General features: G+C 36.1%; 1 protein-coding gene across 1 annotated transcript; it reads left to right on the top strand.

Annotated features, from left to right (window-relative positions):
• The first annotated feature begins 493 nt into the window (after positions 1-493).
• On the top strand, positions 494-13,005 carry snw1 (SNW domain containing 1). Its single transcript, XM_073816783.1, has 14 exons — positions 494-531; positions 1,098-1,251; positions 1,793-1,954; positions 2,063-2,158; positions 2,336-2,442; positions 2,885-2,989; positions 3,080-3,149; positions 3,309-3,374; positions 3,484-3,600; positions 3,972-4,113; positions 5,688-5,790; positions 8,201-8,318; positions 8,712-8,875; positions 9,032-13,005. The coding sequence occupies exons 1-14, from the start codon at positions 518-520 to the stop codon at positions 9,222-9,224; spliced, it is 1,611 nt and encodes a 536-aa protein (XP_073672884.1). The 5' UTR covers positions 494-517; the 3' UTR covers positions 9,225-13,005.
• Positions 13,006-17,572: the final 4,567 nt, after the last annotated feature.

The raw sequence follows: 17,572 nt of genomic DNA, 5'->3' as shown, positions 1-17,572 counted from the left end.
TCAAGCATCTATCTATTTATGTTTCAATTTAGCTTATTCTACCACATATAATTATATATTTTTTGTTATACAATACAATTTTTGTTATGCTTATATAAATTCCGAACAATATATACTGTAGGCTACTCTTTTAATTATTTCCAATGAATTAGCCTTCTTTTCTCCAAACATTATTTATTTATTTAATTGCAAAACTTGTAAAAACATACAAGAACAGGGAAATTAGACATAGATAAATTCCTACAAGGAACAATCATAAAAAAATAATAATAATAATAATATTCTGGGTTTGCGTACACCAAATTATGGTGTTAAAATAAATTACATCCATGTCATAATGCAACAAAAATTTGGCACTCTTTTTGTTGTTTGTAAGTCTGAGAGATGAAAAAAGAGAATCAAGTTCAGCAAGAAAGGGGGGAAAAGATAGGAGATTTAAGCCATTTTTGCCTCTTCTCCAAACATCGCGAGACGGTATTTCAGTGGCGTGACGTCAGAACAGACAGAAACAGTCAACATGTCGCTGGCGAGGTAAGTTGTACTGAATCTCTTTTTGTGATTTATGTTTCAATTTGTGCATTAAAGTTAAATATTAGGAGAATTACGAGCTTTTATTTGTTCACACATGATTCTGGTTGTTCATTTTCGTTCTTCCTTAGCTGAGTTGTGTATTTTGACGTGCTGAGGCCTGCGGTGTTGTGCTCTTTGTATCACCGGGATGCTAAAAAGCTAATGCTACGTCAACAGCAAAGCAAAAAAAAAAAAAAATTTTTGACACACAGATAAATATTAAATAAGGGATAAATATCCGTTTCATCTATATCCATGCTTATTAAAATTTCTATAAAACGTTTAAAACATTTGTTTCGTCTCCATTCTTAGAGGTAATAGGTACCTCTTGTACGTTAAAGAGACGTTTGTTGTAGCCTTTGAAATCAAAATTTTCTCTGGTTGAAATACACAGTGTCCACAATTTTTACATCATACACTCATATACTAATGTGTATAGATATAAGTTTACATCAACTATTTAGTGACCACCCGATGATTTAATATTTTCTGTTTTCCTAACTTGCCTTTTTCCCCCCATCTTGTAGTTTTCTCCCCGCACCCACCCAACTGTCCCAGGACCAGCTGGAGGCAGAGGAGAGGTCTCGTGTTCAGAGGTCCCAGTCCACTGCTTTGGTCTCCACCCGCAGAGAACCACCTCCTTACGGCTTTAGAAAATCATGGATTCCCCGGGCACTAGAGGTACTGCAACAGGAGATATAATATATGCATAATGTATTAGACATACATGCCATGTGATACCTGAATACTTGCTTCTTATTGTCTGGAAAGTGTGCATTCAAACTATCCAGTCAGTTTAATCACATTCTAAATTTATGCAATGTCTTAATTGAAACACACATAGATAAAGAGTTATCAACACCACCCTGTGATTTTGATCAATAAGTATCACTGCTCCATTCTTAGCTGGTAATGTTGTATTTTAAATATTTAAACTTGCAGTTTTACTGAGCAGAGAGATGCTGCACAGATGCAAGTAATTCACACACAGCCTCTCTCTGATTCTTTTAGATTAATTTAAATAAATGTAATCATTCAGCACTTGATCTTAGTGTCTGATTTAAGGTTTGCAAAATTCTATATCTAACAAAGTAAGACTAGTATTGCATTCGGTGGTTCTTTGTCTCTGCTTGTGCTTTCAAATTCACACCTAGCTGGGGATTACCCTTAATATATCCATATTAAATGTAAGTGCTGTTTAAAAACTAATCTTGTTTTAAAGGACTTTGGAGATGGAGGAGCTTTTCCAGAGATCCATGTGGCCCAATATCCTTTAGAAATGGGTAGGAAGAAAAGGACCTCCAATGCTCTGGCAGTGCAAGTGGATGCAGAGGGCAAGATCAAATATGACGCCATTGCTAGACAAGGTCAAAACAAAGACAAGGTGCATTATCTTTCTGTGTTGTTGAATTGTCCATATTTTCAGTGGCTCAAGGCTGAAGAGGATGTGATGTTATTCCTTATTTATTTTGGGCTTTTCTTTTTGGAACAGGTCATATTCAGTAAATACACAGACATGCTTCCTAAGGAAGTGCTAAATGAAGATGATCCTGAGCTGCACAAACCCGATGAAGAGGCAGTAAAAGAGGTGAGGTCACCAAAAAACAAAACCTGTATTAAAAAAGTGGGGTACATGGGGTTTTCTTTCCTGCATAAACATAATTTTAACTATTGTTGTTTTAAATTGGTTTTAATCAAGCAATAATCCTTTCGCTTATGAAGTCAAGCCAGCATGATGCAACTGTCCTTTTTCCTCTTGCTGTAGCTTACAGAAAAGACCAGAGCAGCTCTGGAGAAACAGGTCTCGCAGAAAATTGCAGCCGCCATGCCTGTACGTGCTGCAGACAAACAGGCCCCAGCACAATATATCAGGTAAGAGAAGTTCCACTGACGAATGCGCTTAAATTTGGAGTATAAATAAAAGTGCTGGGATATTAGCAGTATGATGTTGATTACCACAGCAAGTTTTTTAACTGGTCCATTGATTAAAAAAAGTGCAGCTTGTGCATGAATTATTCAGTTGTCTAAAGCATCCTTCATGATCTGGGAGTAGAGGCTTCCATTTGAACTGCATTACTGTAACACATTTTAGTTTAAATACACTGAACGGGCAATCAGTTATTTTCAGTGGTAATCAACATTATGCCACAGATACTGTCGACACTCGACAGAGCTTGTATTGAACCTGGAATATTTTTTCAAAGTCAATCTGAGATTTTCTGTGCAGTTGCCTTTGCTTTTCAAGATGTTGACAGCATTTTGTTTTTTAGTTAAGTTTAAAGAATATTAAGTGTTCATATATTTTTTTTTAAAGGTACACGCCTTCACAGCAAGGACTTGCATTTAACTCCGGAGCCAAACAGAGAGTCATCCGTATGGTGGAAATGCAGAAGGATCCAATGGAACCTCCACGATTCAAGTATGTCACCTTATTCTGAGATTTAAGTGACAGTGAATGTGATCTGTGTGGGAAACTCACAAGAAACTCAATGTTTGTGTTTTCTAACAGAATCAATAAGAAAATTCCTCGTGGACCTCCATCACCTCCTGCTCCAGTCATGCACTCTCCAAGCAGAAAGGTAGGAGTTTGGCTTCCGCCAACTATAGATCCCAACGTCGATAATCATCGGCTTTGTTTACAGAATCCACAGAAACCTGTCTAGAGGAAAAATTTCTGAGAACATCTCAACTAAACTCAAAGTGTCTGTTTTTTCCTCTTTTTTTCTCTTTTTTTTAAGATGACTGTGAAAGAACAACAGGAGTGGAAGATTCCTCCTTGTATATCCAACTGGAAGAACGCAAAGGTATCACTGAGCCTCCATCAATTATTCATCTTTTTATTCTTCACTAAAAATATTGACAATAAATACAACTGTGTGTTGCTTTCTCACATCTATCATTGTTGCTTCTCAGGGTTATACCATTCCACTAGACAAGCGTTTGGCTGCTGACGGACGAGGACTTCAAACAGTCCACATCAATGAGAACTTTGCCAAGCTGGCTGAGGCTTTGTACATTGCGGACAGAAAGGTAGACCACCTTCCCTTAACACTCTGAATCTCACATTGCTAATTTTACTGACTTTTAGAAAGTTAAGAAATGGTCAGGACTCTGTCAACGTTACAGAACAGTTTCTCAAACTAAAATAATGACTGGAGCAGTATATGTCTCAGGGTGATATCTTTAAAAGAATAGTGACATGGTGATAAATATGGAGAGTAATTCATTTACAGTTCTAGCTTCATCCTGATGCAAATGCTCACTTTTTACAATAAAAACAGTTCTCAATAAATGAGAAAATAAATAAAAAATAAGTTCTTCTCTAGGGCTAACTCTGTTTTGTTTTTACTGATGTGTGTGCATGACTGATACTGATGTTGTTGGTTGTGTGATGTGTACAGGCCAGAGAGGCTGTAGAGATGAGAGCTCAAGTGGAAAAGAAGATGGCCCAGAAGGAGAAAGAAAAGAAAGAGGAGAAGCTGAGAGAATTGGCTAAAATGGCTAGGGACAGAAGAGCTGGTATCAAAGTCCACGGAGACAAAGGTAGAAAAACAAAAAAATGCACACCATCGCTGAATGTCTACAATGAGAATTGAGAATGCTTTTTAAATTTTAATTGAAACCTTAGGCAGTTGGGTATCAAACTGGATACAGTTTTTTTTTTAATTGATTTTAAAGTTTAAGTAGCGTAAAATGGATTGAATTTAAAATAAACAATCCTTTTACATGTTACCATATACAGTGTATGGGATATTTTCAGAAACATTAGATATTTATGTATAACAATCAATAAAATAGTTTAATTCATAACATTTTATCTTAAGTGTTATTAAAGTATCATGAAACCCCATGTAAAGCTGTGGAAATGTAGGAGTGAAGAGTGGAGAAAACAACCAATAAAACGCAGACCTATAGCCCACTCATTATACAGAGAAATGAATATTATAATATGAGCAGAGAAAGAAAGAAAAATAAACAACAACAGAGATGTGCTTGATGTACTTTAAAAATACAATAATAATATAATACAATAATAATATGATAATGAACTCTCAAGAAATCTGTCATTAGAGACTAACAACTATCATGAAACAAAACCAATATTTTTTGATAAATTATTTATTGGTCTGTGTGAAAAATGAAGAACATTTAAAGTTATATTAATAGTTTTACATTTATCAGTACTACAGTCCTAAAATGAATGACACGTCAGTTTAAAACAAAGAATAAACATATACCCCCGGTTTCACAGACAAGGCTTAAGCCTAGTCCTAGACCAAAATGTAAGTCTGCTTTTGTTTTGTTTCAGGATGCACACCGGTAATGGTTTTTTTTCTAAGCATGTTTATAAAGTTACTGTGAAACCGGGCCATAGTTACTTATACTTTACTCTCCTTTAAATTTTCAGTCTTTATCCTTGTGTGCTTTGTATCACAATAATTTGTCATATTATCGGGTTCATAGTCAGACATTCTACTGTATTAGTACCCATTTTCATGTCTCGAGCATGAGAGAATATGAAATATGTTCACATAAACTTGAAACACGCTTGGTCCAGTCCGGATATGAACTATGGTCCATGCAGCGAGTGTTAAACTCATTGCGGCGTTCTCTCAGAAACTGTTCTCTCGTGGGCGCTCCACGTGTTGTTATATTAAATATTATTACAGTCATGTTTACAGAGATGAACTGATAGCGCCGTTGCTCTTGATTTTTAAATTCTCCGCTGTAAGATGACCTCATGCATAATACAGCGCTGTGATTGGATCGTAGGAGTTAATTCATATGAATAACACTGGACAAAAAAAAGTTATGGTGATGTAGGTTTAACTTTTTTTTATTTAGGAGAAACGAAATGGCTTAAAAATGGAAATGAAAAATAACCACTTTTCCTTTAATAATAGAAACAATGATTGCTGTTATAGTTTTCACTGATGTACAACCTGTACATAAAAAATGTGTTTTAGGGCTTCATGACACTTTAATAGATTTTGTAATTCATGTATTGAAAGTAAGAGAATTTGGTCTCGACCCTGGTTTTTACCGACCCTCGTCAGGTCATCTGTGTGCTGTCACTTTTGGCGAGATCACCGTCTGTGTCTTTGATTTTCTCTCAGGTGGTGAGGAAACAGAAGTCAGAGAGCGTGACGAGATCCGACACGAGAGGAGGAAAGAAAGGCAGCATGACAGGAACATCTCCAGAGCCGCCCCTGATAAGAGGTACATGCATTTATTACACTTTTGCCCTAAATCATTCATGTTCCGGTAGAACCAGTGCACACATTTCACTCTAACCTACATGGTTTAATGTTATTTTCTGTCCTCTGATCTCACACAAGTCCCACAGGTGTCCATTTTTACATCAGGCACCTTTTAGTGAAACAAACTGACACATCCTCTATTCAGACCAAGCTTGTTGTACTACTTAAAATGCATTAATCTACTTGTAATAACTTGAATTATTTATGCTTTTTCCTCAAAATATGTTCTTGTGAGAATTCCCTGAACTCCCAGTTTGAGACTTGTGTAATGTAGCGTGATAAGTGCGGCTTTATGTATGAGCTGTTAATGTGAGTCAGAGATGGGGACTCGAGTTTGAGACTCGGACTCCAGTGCGACTTAAGTCGCGCACACAGTGACTTCAGACTTGACTTGAGACTCGTCCTCGAAAGACTTCAGACTCGACTCGGACTCGAGCTGCGGGACTCGTGAACAATGTTTATTTTTTAGGAAACAACTAATGACCTCGCTGTTATTCCCCTGCCTCCGTTTTTTTTTTTTTTTTTTTTAGGCGTGGCTGCCACACATGAGAGGACAACAAACACACGTCGACTGCATTGCCATTCATCATTTGGATTTAAAAACTTCAAACAAGACGGCCCAAACAGAAGAAGCAGAATAATAATATTTATACCTAAATTATTTATAGATAACGTTTGTGTATATAGGCCTATATGTAGGCTACAATATATATTATTTTGAAACAATAATAAATTAGGCTCAAACATTATTAACAAACGTGCGTGTTTAGCCTATTTGAGCACTTCCGTCACTGAACAAGCAGCCTACAAAACGCTAAAATAAATAATACATTTAAATAAAAAAGTAGCCTAAATAAGAATGTTAAATAAGCTATTAAATAAACATTCGTTGCAAAAATTCCTTAAACCTCGCCCGGACCTTGTCTGACAGCTCATCAGAATACTGGCCCGAGTCCGACTGGAACTTTTTTCTTTCTCTTTCCCATTACACAGCTGCTGTTTTTAATAGCAACGTGATTTATTTAGTTTATGAAGTAAATTTAGAAATATATTTGGAACACGTTTTGTTTGTGAAATTCAAGTTTTTGTTTTTTTAAAGTAGGCTAACCACCAAGCGGCCAGCGACAGACAAAGTCTCTCTTAAGTCATCACGATTTCAATTAAAATCCATAGATATTAAAAACTTAAAGCATATCACAATATTAGTTTTATCGTTTAAACTAGATAAATGTGTGCTATTAGGCGCATATCCAGTCGTTTGCGCAAAGAGTGAAAGCTGAAGCTGGCTTTGCAGGACATGGAGGTGCCGGTGCAATGTGAAACTTCATTGTGGGTATAAAGGTAGGAGTAGTATATCATTCAGAGCTGTAAATAAATAATTTTAAATAATTCAAATCGAAAACAAAACTCTTTCATTAGCTATAGGCCTAATCCATGAAGACACATTTAGGCATTCATTGCGTCCGATGAGCAGATGACGAGTCAGAATCATCAACTTCACCTTTGCGACAAATAGTTTATTAATAAATAATTCGAATATCTCCTTACTTTTCCCCAGACAAATTCATGGTAATTATTTTTGCTGGGGCTTTGCGGTCAGCTTTAGTCTATTGAGTGCATTTGAACGCGGAACTTACAGCTTCGTTGAAGGCACTTGAGGTGGCGCGGTATTGGGACAGTCACAGCCTTTGTTTTGCTTCCACCATGTAAGTGGGCCTAACTGTACTTTAGTAGGCTAGTGTCTCCCAAATATTGCTCAATCTCTTTTACTTTTGCTGTCTGTTAGTGGCGCAGCAGTCTGATCTTCTTCATTCATATTTAAGCGCGAATGAGAACCGTTTCGCGGGGGATGAAAGGTGTATGAAAAAAAAAAAAGAATATTCAAATCTTAAATTTTAAAATCGAATGTCAACCCACCGAACGAATATTCGAATAATCAAATATTCTGGTCCAGCCTTAACAGTGAAAGGGTAGGCTTAAAAAACATACTAAATGGTGCTTTCTTAATTTTTGATCTGTACTGTGTGTTCATGCTACAAGGCAAAATACAGATATTAACTTAAAAGTAAAGCATTTTTGGTGTTTTTGTCATGTTGAAATAGCCTGTTTATACTTATTATATATCAAAATCAAAGCAGATACTGTATGCTAATAGATAAAGGAGTAATAATAACATATTACATGCTTTGAATTCCTTATATATAGCTATGCAGTGTTGGATGGGTCGCTGTACGTGATGCAACACTTATTATAACCAGAGACTTAATATAATAAAGAGACTTGAGACTTGACTTGGACTCTAGCTCAAAGACTTGTGAGCATCTCTGATGTGAGTTTAACTGATGTTGGTGTGATTTTGGTCTGTCCAGGTCGAAGTTACAAAGAGATCAGGACAGGGACATCAGTGAGCTCATTGCCCTGGGCCAGCCCAACCCCCGTACCTCCAATGAGGCTCAGTATGATCAGAGACTCTTCAATCAAAGCAAGGTAATCAACCCTCAGGCTTTGCTAATCTCTGATTACTGATTTCAGGTCAGTAAAGAGATCATTAGGATGGAATAGTGGTTTTGCCTTTTCGTTTAGATTAAGGTGTGCCCTTTTATATCATCATTTATCACAAAATATTATATTTCGGTTTCAATCTGAAATGCATGCCTTATGCCAACTAGTGGTCTAAATGGAAATAAAAATCCAACTGTGGTCAAATGATAATCAAAACATGATTAGACCGTGTAAAGTTAAGTCAGAAAATTAATAGTGCATATACATTTTTACAGTTGTTTAACATATTTTGACTATAAAAGGTTAAAAATCCAAGGCCAGAAATTGCAAAAGACTTTCTACAGCTGTGAAACCCACTCTTTCTTTTATGTTTTTCAGGGAATGGACAGTGGTTTTGCTGGTGGAGAAGATGAGATGTATAATGTGTATGATCAGCCCTTTAGAGGTGGCAGAGACATGGCACAGAATATTTACAGACCAAGTAAGAACGCAGATAAGGAAATGTATGGAGACGACTTGGACACACTCATGCAGAGCAACAGGTATGGAGACACTTGGACTGAATATTTGAAAGAAATGCAATTTTGATTAGCTTTCTAGATAATATGCTTATAAAGGCCCTATTTGTCTCTTTTGTTTACTGTTTTACCTTTTTATTTTGAGTGCACACAATTTAACCATGTCTCTTCTCTCTCCAGGTTTGTTCCTGATAGGGAGTTCTCAGGTGCTGACCACGGCCCCCGACGGGATGGGCCTGTGCAGTTTGAGGAGGATCCTTTCGGTCTGGACAAGTTCTTAGAAGAAGCCAAACAGCATGGGGGCTCCAAAAGGGCATCCACTAGTGGGCGCTCCAAGGACTATGATCATGAGAAGAAACGCAGAAAGGAGTGAGACACTTCCTCTCTCAATAGTTGCAGGGTCAATTCCTCCACTACCCCTACTTTTTTGTAGCTGTGAAGTGAATGACGAAATATTAGTAATATGGTATATCATTCTTTTTTTTTTTTATTTTTAGTTTTTATCATCCTCTTAAATCTAAATGTTTTTTCCAGTCATGTTTTCTGCAACTCAAAAGTGTGAACTTAAACCTGTTGTACTGCAAAGCCACCCTAATAAATTTCTTGTAGAGGATTACATTGAATGTAAGAGATTGTTTATGGCAGGTGTGAAATTTGTCCAAAGTAATCTCTTAACAGTGCTCCAACTGCTTTGGTGTAAAGTGAAATTGATTTTAAATGACTCTCTCCATTAGTCTTATAAATCTAGTCCACAGCGGTTTCTTCTGCTGAGTTTACTGTTCACACCCTAGAGCAAATTAAGCCTCTCCTGTTCTCCTTGAGATTGTCCAAGATTTAGAGCTTTATAGGAAATACATTGCTTACATTTTTAATGCAAAAATGAGTGTTTGTTGGTCCTCTATTAATAAATGAGTTGAACAATTCTTTAAATAAATTTCTGTCCCCTAGGATAATTTAAATATTAACCAAAAAAATGGAAAAGATATAATACTTTTTAAGGTGTTGATTTAATTTATTTCTTATTTTAAGGAAAGGTTAAACACTGGGAAAAGAATGGTGTGGAAACAATTTTCATTAAGAAATTGCTAATTTACGGTGCCCGCCAGGGGACACCTTCGGTTCACTTATGTTTGTCGTGGCCACGAGATATTAATTCGTGGGAACGTGATATTATGTCGTGGCCACGAGATATTAATTCGTGGGAACGTCATATTAACTCGTGGGAACGTCATTATGTCGTGGCCACGAGATCATTTTGTCGAGGTAACGACATCCTTATGTCGTGGCCACAAGATGCGATGATGAGGGAACGAGATCCATTTCTCGTGGCCACGACTTCTTATGTTGAGGAAACAACATGCATTTCTCGAGGCCACGAGTTTAATACTTAAACAAACCTGCGTGACCATAGTAACCCAGGATTAGCCTATCAGAGATAGGTTTATTCATATTTTATTTTTAATTAAGAAATTATTATATTAATTGTTACAGAAATTGTTACAATATTAAATTATTATATTAACAATGGGCGAAGCTGTATATGCGAATGCTGATGCTGTCTGTGCGCGATGTAGACATTTTATGCATCCCAGTCTTATCCATTATCTCCTCTTTCAGTAATATTTGTAGGCTATTATTAGTTTATATTCGTTATTTTCCCATTCATTTCGATCTCTTAACAACGTTCTGAATGTAGGTTATATGCCTGGGATTTTTTACTGGAATGCAGTTCAAAGGCTGAATTGAACATATATTGTATTTTATTTAGTCTAATTAATAGACAAATATAGTGTTTCAGTGAGAGTGAATTATTCACATAGTTTCATTTGGAAATCATTTATCGTCACACCGTAAAATAGGCCTACATGACATTCCTTCTATTAACTGATCGTCTTTTTTCCGTATTAGTATTATTATTATTATCGTCATTATTATTATTATTATTATTATTGTATATATTTTTATTTTCATTTATATTCGTTTCACTACGTGAATGATTCATTCGTCAGTGAACAGTATTATATAGTCTAGTCTATTAGATGAAACAAAATAAAAATATGTTTAATCCAACCTTTAAACTACATTCCAGTCAAAATCAGTCATAGCATGTCAAGCATTTACAGTTTAATTTCCATATACGTTAAGTAAAGAGATGAAAATGAAGGGGGAAAACGAATATAAACGAAAATAAAAAAATATATAGGCCTACAATAATAGGCTAATTATAATAATTAATAATAATTATAATAATGATGACGATAATAATAATACAAATACGGAAAAAAGACGATCAGTTAATAGAAGGAATGTCATATAGGCCTATTTTATGGTGTGACGATATATGATTTCCAAATGAAACTACGTGAATAATTCACTCTTCACTGAAACACTATATTTGTCTATTAATTAGACTAAATAAAATACAGTATATAATGTTAAATTCAGCCTTTGAACTGTAAAAATCCCAGTCATAGAACCTACATTCATAACGTTAAGGAGATCGAAATGAAGGGGAAAATAACGAATATAAACGAATAATAAAAATATTACGGAAAGAGGAGGATCAGTTAATGGACAAGACTGTGGGATAAAATGTTTCCTGTAGGACTATTTTATTTGATGTACTTTATGTAATATTTATTCATGATAAACTTTTTAAAATAGGTCTATATAGTCTACATCGCACACAGACAGCACTGGCATATACAGCTTCGCCCATTGTTAATATAATAATTTAATATTGTATTTATTTCTGTAACAATTAATATAATTTCTTAATTAAAAATAAAATATGAATAAACTCTGATAATCCTGGGTTACTATGGTCACGCAGGTTTGTTTATGTGTTAAACTCGTGGCCTCGAGAAATGCATGTTGTTTCCTCAACATAAGAAGTCGTGGCCACTAGAAATGGATCTCGTTCCCTCATCATCGCATCTTGTGGCCACGACATAAGGATGTCGTTACCTCGACAAAATGATCTCGTGGCCACGACATAATATGACGTTCCCACGAGTTAATATGACATTCCCACGAATTAATATCTTGTGGCCACGACATAATATTACGTTCCCACGAATTAATATCTCGTGGCCACGACAAACATAAGTGAACCGAAGGTGTCCCCTGGCGGGCACCGTACTAATTCCTTTATAAATTACAATAATTACAAAGAATCAACACATTGAATACATAACGAAAGTGTTTTATGTATGGTCAGAAATTTACAGCAAGTAATCAGTGTACAATACTGGTGCTTACCATCACACAAGCATTTAAAGAAAACAAAAGAGATGATGTCTAAAGGGTGATGGTGAAGAAGAAATGTAATGGTGTCATTATCAGAATGTGATTTTTCATGCTGTTAGTTGACTGCTATAGCTAGAAATACTTATTCAACCTATTATCTAAAAAAAAGAATCTCTTTGTAAATCAAAATTTGCTTGGAGGTTGATCAAGACCATGATTGCATAGTTTAAAGATTCCTTTAAACTTTTAAGTAGTAAAAAGTACACCTAGTATATCTAAAACTACATAATTTCATTATAGGCAGTAGCAATATCATCTGCCATTATGTGCTATGTGTATTATAGTGCTATGTGTGTGTATGCTAGGGATGCAATAAACTCTTTAAGAGTTATCAGGCCAGTCTAACTCAAATAAATAGTTCTGAAAGATCATCTTTACTTTAGCTGTGTGTAGCACATTGTAAATATCCAATGTAGAAGTTGCTAATATGATTTAGTTTCCTAATTGAAACATTCTTTGTATGAGTAATATTAAGACGTTTTAAATGCCTAGAGTTGTATGATTTTTTTTTTCTTCTTACGTTTGGGCTCATTTTTCAAGAAATAATTCAATTTACATAATGATTAAATGTCCCCAATGAATTTAAAGGGCCAATAAATAACAGCAACTTCTCTGCTCCAAAAACTGTTCTGGGATTTATGTGTTGCTTAAAGGAATGTCTGTCCCATTTATTACCTTTGATTCCTATTAATATATCACTGGAAATTTAGCAACCACCAGGTCCACAGTTTAAAAAAGAGAGTGAGAGTCAAGGTTTCATTGCTCATAATTTTAATCTACTAATAAGAGCTCAGGTTAACACTTTGTATGCACATTCTGGAAATAAAGTATTTTTTATCTTTTGATTTTGGGGTAAAAATAAGACCATGACTTGGTTTCATGAGACTTACTCAAAAATTGTATTTCTACTGTAACTATCTGTTTATAAAGTTCATTAAAATCCAGTGGAAAACAGATATGCTTAATACAAGGCAGAATCTATATGTCTTTTTACAGCCCCACAATCATTATCAAAATATCCTTTCTCATTTTGTTTCTCATTTCAATTCAGCATTGTCCAGGTATTCAGGTGTATTTAATTCTTCAGGACAGGCAGATAATGAGTCCTCACTCTTCTGTTGTTTGTATTTCTAAATGCATAGACCAAGAAAAATGAGTTCCTCATTGATGACAGCCTAAGGAAATTGGTTCTTTTGCAAGCTTTTGTATAGTTTGAAGAACAAACAACCAGCACATTGTTTTGTGTCATAATGGAAACTTTGGCAAGCAGACAAAAGCTAAGATTGACAGGTTCTTATCTGCTGTCCATGGAGGAACAACCTGCAATATTCCAGGCTGGTTGTTTCAGTCCATTGAGCAAAAAGCTTTTTGTTCTTTTAGAGCAGAGACCAAAACAGCATTCAAATAGCATTCAGCTGCACGTCTGGAGCACCAGAGCGCTTCAGAAAAGAAAGTAATGGTTGTGTCAGTCAAACAGAGCCCTCTTTAAGATTAACCAGTAAATAGCAATTTATATGTTTACTAAGGATACTTTACTTAAATTAATTAAAAAAAAATTAAATTCCTTTAAAAACTCACTTGACCAATATTTAAGAGCGAATATATTTCTTTCTATTAACTGTCCTGAACAAATGTAATTTCCATAACATACATTAAGCAGGGATGTGATTTTTCCGGATTAATCCGGAATTCCGGATTTTTCGACCTGAAAATGTGACCTATGTCACGTATTTGCGACCGTTCGCAAATGGCGGATGGCGAAGTATGATTCCGGACCGCAAGATGCGTCCATACCGACCGTGAAAGCTTTTGACATAATAAAAAAAAATGCCAAACGCTATTTCTAATAAATACATTTATATCAAGCACACTACGGTCAGCGTTTGGGTGCAATCTGTGCAGTGAGGAGAGCAGAGATCGGCAGACAGATGTAGCTTTCAGTGAGTGAAAAACGTAGATGGAAAATGCATTATTTTGGGGTTACGTCGCAAAATAATGTAAATATAATTTTTATACTGTATTTTCATACATATATTTTAAACCACGACGGTGAGCCAATGGATATTAAACAAGCAACGTGAAAACTGCATATATTAAAGTGAAAGTAAAAACAGCGCTTTCAGCATCTAATGTGCACATTCTCTAAGAGACAATGATAGACGAATATACTTCATATGCTGATATTAATTTACTTTCCTAATATTTCTCTTCTGCAAAATAAAAAGAAACGTATTTTGTGTAGGCTAAGGGTTTTTGAAAGTCGGACCTTGAAATAAAGCTCTTCATTTTTATTGATGACTGTAGTGTTATTAGGGGTTAAGAAAGACTTAATTATTTGAGGTGGTCTTAAATGTGGGGACTAAAAGGCAATAATTACGATGGAAATTTATAAGGTTATCCATTGAATAAATATGAGCGCTGCGCGTTTGAAAGTCAGCTGTGGCGCTGTTTTGTGTATCATTCTGATAGCGCCTCCTGCTGGAAGAGAATGATCTGACATTTTTAATCAGCTCGTACGTCTACTGTTGTCAAAAAGACCAATGTAAACAAATCAGTCAATGGTTTTAAGCACCACACACCTAGAGCTGTAAATGTTATCTGATGGATCGACAAGATCATGTCTTATACAAATTTAAACAATTAAGGAAATAAAATATATGTTAATTAATATAATACTTGATTGACAAATAATTGTTTAAATTAATATAAGAATTGAAGGACTCTTGAAGGCTGAAATGTGAATTTTATAATTTAAGAAATCTTTTTTGTTTTGTGAAACCTGCATCTCAATTGTAAATCATGCTTTTTACAGTCATTTTAATAATTTATTTATTTAGTAATTACATTTTGTTCAGGTCTTTAAAAAAGTATTTAAATGTGTAGAATTTAAGATAAAATATGCTGCAGATACCCTGGTCTCGCAAAAAAAAACAAAAACATAGTTTTTTATATATAATTTATATATAACTGCGCACGGCTGGTGCGCAGGGTTCATTACTGGACCTCGAGCCGTTTTAGTTGAAGACCCCTTGATTAGATGATCGATTTTGAGTGGGAGGGGGGGTATATTTTCCTGTCTTAGTATATTTTCCTGCTTTTTTGTCCTTAGCCAATCACATGCCTGATTAAGGCATCATTTCTGATATGAGGACCTTTTACGTAAATATCGAAATCTTTTATGTCACTGTTTGTTTGGATTATTATAATAAAGCAATTCAAATGTTAACCATTCAACTGTCGTGGACCGCGCATTCCAGGGCCCAGTTTATGGCAAGGGCCCCTCCCTGGCCACAATAGTGGACAAAAGTTTGCTACATTTTGATTGGATCTTGGTGGACTAACATAAGCAAACTGTCCAACGCCATCAGATAAGGATGCCAGGACAACTGCCAGACACCTTTTAGAGGGCAAGAAGAGACCTTTGGGACAAAAACCCGGGAAAGACAGAACTTCCTATTGGTCAAGACGCAGTTTCTGCCCTTCACCCACCTTGAGACTGTTTCCTAAGGTTTGGTCCTGTGACAGCCATAAAAATTCCTTAGGATCTCCAGACGCAGCAGCAGTGGGTGAAACAAAGAGAGATCACAAAGATCCATCCAAATCCATTCATAACTATGTTTTCAAACCTTGAACTGATGCGAACCATAACGCACACATCTTATACTTATTCAGAGAAATAAGTATTCTCACTGACAGCGATGTGTAGTGCAACATCTTACACAAACTCAGCTGTTAATGGACAAATGAATGCATGCATGACAGTTCAATCTTTTCCCATCATGTTTGGACTTAATGTGTTTATTACATGACCAAATGTTTTCTGATTGTGTTTTGGAAAATGAGAAATGCACCAGTAAAACATTATTGACACTTTTCTAACTTTGTGTTTGGACTATGCAAATGACTTCCACAAGAGGAAAGAAGGGTGGACTACCCCATGTTCCCCCGCTCTGATGGAACCAGCCAATCACAACATGGAAATGGAGAAGCACCAAATTGCAATCTCCTCCTCATCGGAAAGGTATAAAGGTACCTCTCCAAAAGACACTCCTTGTACTGAGTCTGAGTCCCGTCGGGAAAAGACATAACAGTTACACCAGTTCTGAGTCTGAGTCCCGTAGGGGAAGGGACACTAACAGAGCAACAAAGTTCTGAGTCTCCGGCAGAGAAACACATCTTCTCCCATCCGTTGAGACGCTAACAGATACCTCCATTCTGAGTCTGAGGCCCACAAGGGTAAGACAATAGCAGATACTACAACTTTCTGAGCCTACTGTCCAGAGAGACAGAAACAGACGCTCCATGCTTCAAGTCTCCAGCTTTGAGGCAGCAGCAGATACGACCTCGTTCTGTCTGTGAGGAAAGAGATATTTTCCACGTTCAGAGTCTTCGTCCAGCGAGACAACAACAGACGCAGCATGTCCTAAGTCTCCACCCGAGAGAGACAAAGCGGATTGAACAAGTTCTGAGTCTCTAGCCCAGAGAGGCAGAAGACCAACAGACATTTGCAACAAGGTTAAGCTCCAGCGAGCAAACCTTCACTTCAGGTACCTTTGCTTGCGTGTTCCAAGCTAAGGGCCTTCAGCACCTACACCAGGGTCACATCTGCGTGTTGCAGATCTTAGGACCCTTTAGTACTCCAGGAGATCAGCATCCTACAGCACTTCACGTTCAAGGCTGTCGAAACGGATTCCTGCTCCTTTTCCCACTGACTGCTCCCAGCACAACCAGTGGAAGAATTCACCGCCACCGGACTGCTCACTCAACCACAGAGAACGTAAATATCACTTCCAAACCTCTTCCAGAGACCTTGGCATTGTTGTGTACTTTCAGTATATGATCTTTCTAATTTACATTAGATATTGTATAGCTGATTGCAGTTGATAACAAATAATAGCTAATTTATTTGCTTGATACATAATAAGGTTCTTCACCTTATTTGTTTCAGAGTAGCAACAGTTTATCTTTCCATAAGATAACATAGCTATGACATAGCAACACCCAACTGAATCACATTTTATGCATCTTATGCACTTTATTCCTTTTGCATTTATTGTATTCATTTAATAGTTGATTACTCCTGTCTATCATTTGTTAATAAATGTATTTTATTACACTTGCGTCTTCCTTGTGTTGATAATACAGTGAGAGGTTCTACAAGTTAGATATCCCACCAATCTTTCTTATGTGATGTACTCATAACCGCACATGAAGTGACACGTGATCCAAGAATCCTAACGTATCTGTGATACGAGTACCCATCACTACACTATTTCGCCTTCCTAGTGGGTGAAAGCAGAACTCACTATTGGCGTCCCTATGTGGGCCAAGTTAAAATGAGATGAGTCTCCAGTAAAATTCACTACACAACAATTACTATGTTTTTTTGGCTTTCATACTTTAATATTAAAT

Source organism: Garra rufa, chromosome 13 (genome assembly GCF_049309525.1).
Source record: "Garra rufa chromosome 13, GarRuf1.0, whole genome shotgun sequence".
NCBI lineage: Eukaryota > Metazoa > Chordata > Actinopteri > Cypriniformes > Cyprinidae > Garra > Garra rufa.
The sequence above is the reverse complement of the archived record's forward strand: the minus strand, read 5'-3'. Positions and strand labels throughout refer to the sequence as shown.